General features: G+C 40.4%; 1 protein-coding gene across 1 annotated transcript in view; it reads right to left on the reverse strand.

The window, feature by feature from the left end:
- Positions 1-3,490, reverse strand: part of LOC101857924 (cyclin-dependent kinase-like 5) — a gene marked incomplete in the record, with an annotated part of 72,137 nt that overhangs the window by 46,951 nt on the left and 21,696 nt on the right. Inside the window, 1 exon segment of the mRNA XM_035973059.1 lies at positions 2,150-2,831. Within this exon segment, the coding sequence (XP_035828952.1) occupies positions 2,150-2,204 (55 nt within the window).

Genomic DNA, 3,490 nt, shown 5'->3' on the forward strand with positions numbered 1-3,490 from the left:
TTATTATTATTATTACCACTTTTTTATTAATAAATATTGTTCTCGTTATTCACAGACACTGCAGCAGCAGCAACAACAACTTCAACAACAACAAAAACAACAACAAACAGGTACTACAACTCTCACTAAATTCGAAAAGATTAGTTAAATTCTACATAAACCTAACACTTGCCAGAGCAAATGAATCTTGCCGAAAACCTCGCAGAATGGTGGTCACAATTCGAATAAATTGTTCTGTTGTATGGGCACACACCAAAAATCGCTTAATTCTATCTGATTTAACCTAATTTTATTTGACTATTTCGGAGCACACAGACAAACTGACATTTGGGAATTACTTTCCCTTCTTTCTCTTTGAGGTAACCAAACCTATTCATTCGGGTTGTCATGCTCTACTTAGTCTTTGCAATATCTGTAGAACATATTGATTTTCTGCGGAGATTAAAGATACGGAAGGCGCAACTAGGCGAACATTGCCAAAGGGGAGGAAATGTAATCAAGAGTAACTAGTGACATTAATCCTATCTAAATAATATTTTGTCCGTCAGTGCCTAGCGATGACCTGTACATCTACGGAGGAGAATATTAAAATGTCTTAAAGAGAAACGGAAGAATAGGATTAAGATGACTTGTGACTTCTGCTTTGACCCCAATAGGACCAAAAAAGTTTGCCGTATTTCGACTATTCTGAGCAATATTTTTTTCCAGGACTTGTGGATGTACGCAGCTTATGGGCTACTCTCTTGGCTTCATCATTTCTATTTCGTGAAGCCTCATATCCTATCAGATATATAACCTATCATGTCAACAATGTCTTGTTTGTGGTCGTTAACCCTAGAAACCAGACACCGTGTTCTGTTATCACATCTACTCTTGACTACCCTGATAGACTCGAGGACATTGATAGTGTGCTTCCCTTTGCTTTGTCTTGTTTAGATCATGCCTGCTGGCTCGCCTTTATTTTGTAGATTTGGCTGCGTGCAGCGAGTAGCGACTGAGATTTAATGTAATATATCAACACCAACGCAAAGAGCGGTTCTTCATGGTATGCACGTAGAAGTGAACTCCTCATTACGCTATCCCAGAATTACAAAATTCTATCCGCCCAGTACCCAGTTTTGAGAAATTTAAATCAATTTTTTTTTAGTTTCACAACATGGTCAAGCTTTTCGAATGTAATTCTTTAAATATCTTGATAACGACTCCGACTAATGTTAAGATTTTGATAGAGCAGATAAAACATTTAGTTTTTGAACTATGGTCTTAGTAACTCAAAATGTCAGATAGACTCTGTAATTCTAAGGAAGCGAATACATGTTGTCTGAGCATGTGTTTACATAACTGCGTGAATAATGGGTCCAATCTTTTTAACTGACTGTTAACATAATAAGACAGATTTCACGTTGGAAAGAAAGATCGACCATGCATACCATAATAATTTCTTCATCTTTTAGAAAATATGTAGTCATTTAGAGCAAGGGAAAAGCACCATAACAAGACAGGTAAACATTTAAATATCATGCCACTACAGGTACAGTAAAGGTTACAAAATTGTAGATGTTTTAAACCTTCATCGAGACAACTGAGACCATTTTGGAGGCGGGCTGCTTCATCCTTTTCTGTCAGGGCAAACCCCTATCGAGAGGGATACAATATTCCTGCAGAAAGAAGACCGAGATAGTCGACAAAAAATTCTCCCCACTACGGAGTCGAACTCACGTCTTCTGCGTGCGACGGCCAAGCGCCTAACCGTTACACCATAGAGTAAAGTACAGGTACAACGTGAAAGCAGGATATCAGACTTAACGTCCATCTCCGATAGTACCTAAACGAGTGGGTCGTTTGAAATAGAACTAGTTCAACGCCCTTTATGAACCCCAAGGATATCAAAGACGCTGTCAGGACCTTCAAATGTAAGGCCCGTCTCCAATAATATTGAGGCAAAACCCAGGAGCAGACAAGAAAACCTGATGTAACACCCCCCCCCCCCTCCTTCCCCCATCGAAAAAAAACGATAAGAAAGACAGATAGAAAAAAAGAAAGAAAGAAAGAAAGAAAGAAAGAAAGAAAGTAAACATTATTTTAATTACATTAAAACACAGTTTTTAAAAGGAAAAAACAAAACAAAACAAAATTGTGGTCATCTTACCTTCACCTACTACGTCGATGACTTCGTACTTGTTCATCACATTGTCCAGTTTCATGACCGTCCGTACAGGCAAGACAAGGTCATGCGGGTTGAAGGTCACCACGCGCAGGCGGGGTCACAGATCCCGGAGTGACCACGATGATGGAACATGACGTGGTCCCCGAGGACTACAGACCACACACACACACACACACACACACACACACACACACACACACACACACACAAACAAGGACAGCTTTTGAAGATCACGTCTCTTTTAGCACACTATACAATGTCTACGGACAGACTTTTGCCTTTAACTGTCAGACACAGAGAACTGTTGTATGGGATGCGACGTGACCATTGGTTTTCGATTTGTTCAAAGAACAAATGATGCTGGGACAAAGAGGCAATTAAGTAGATGGGCTAACACACAGTTGTTACACTATCAAACGAGTCTAGCAAGAAATCCAAGAAGCTATGCAGATACAGTAAGCAGGCAAACGGATCCAAAGTCCTATGTTTTCTGTGGGAAGACTGGGCTTTTCAGGCTTATCCAAGACAGCGAAACACGTACATCCAAAAAAGGCGTCTTGTAACTGTTCTGAGAGTCACACAGTATGTTCTGGAAGATCAGTTCTGTCTGTAGTCTGTCGCTTGGAGGCACTGACGTTTACCACAAATCCCCACAGCCGATGTTCTGCACAGTGAAAGAAATACACAAAAAGCATTAACAAACATTTAAAGAAATACTTCCGTTTCAGAACAAACTATTCTAAGACGCCAATTCGGACCCATTGAGAAGACTCTGCGCAAAACAGGAATAAATGGGGGGAAAAACGTTAAATCCAGCATCGCGTAAATAGAAAGTGTTCAACTGACCCCAGTATTCAAGTGATGCTGTTTTGTTTTAATAGATGTTTTATATCACTTGCAACCCAATAAGCTGATATAAGTGCCAAAGATTAGAGATGTTACAAGAGAGTAACAAAGACAAACAAGGAAGAGAGATATGGACGACAGATGTTTGATAGGAACGAAGGAGCAGATCACACCAGAGCACCCACCAACCACTCACATAAAGGATGTTGATGAAAAAAAAAGAAAAAAGAAAGAAACTCGGGTCGATTCAGTGGTGCCAGACACACATGAGCGTGCGCGCACACACAAACACAAACACACACGCACATACATACACACACACAAACACACACACACACACACGCGCGCGCGCGCTCGCGCGCACATACATACAAACACACACGCACATACATAATACACACACACACGCGCACATACATACACACACACACACAAACACACACACGCACATACACATACACTCATATCAACAAACAC

This window comes from Aplysia californica, unplaced genomic scaffold (assembly GCF_000002075.1).
Source record: "Aplysia californica isolate F4 #8 unplaced genomic scaffold, AplCal3.0 scaffold00026, whole genome shotgun sequence".
In the NCBI taxonomy this organism is placed as follows: Eukaryota; Metazoa; Mollusca; class Gastropoda; order Aplysiida; family Aplysiidae; genus Aplysia; species Aplysia californica.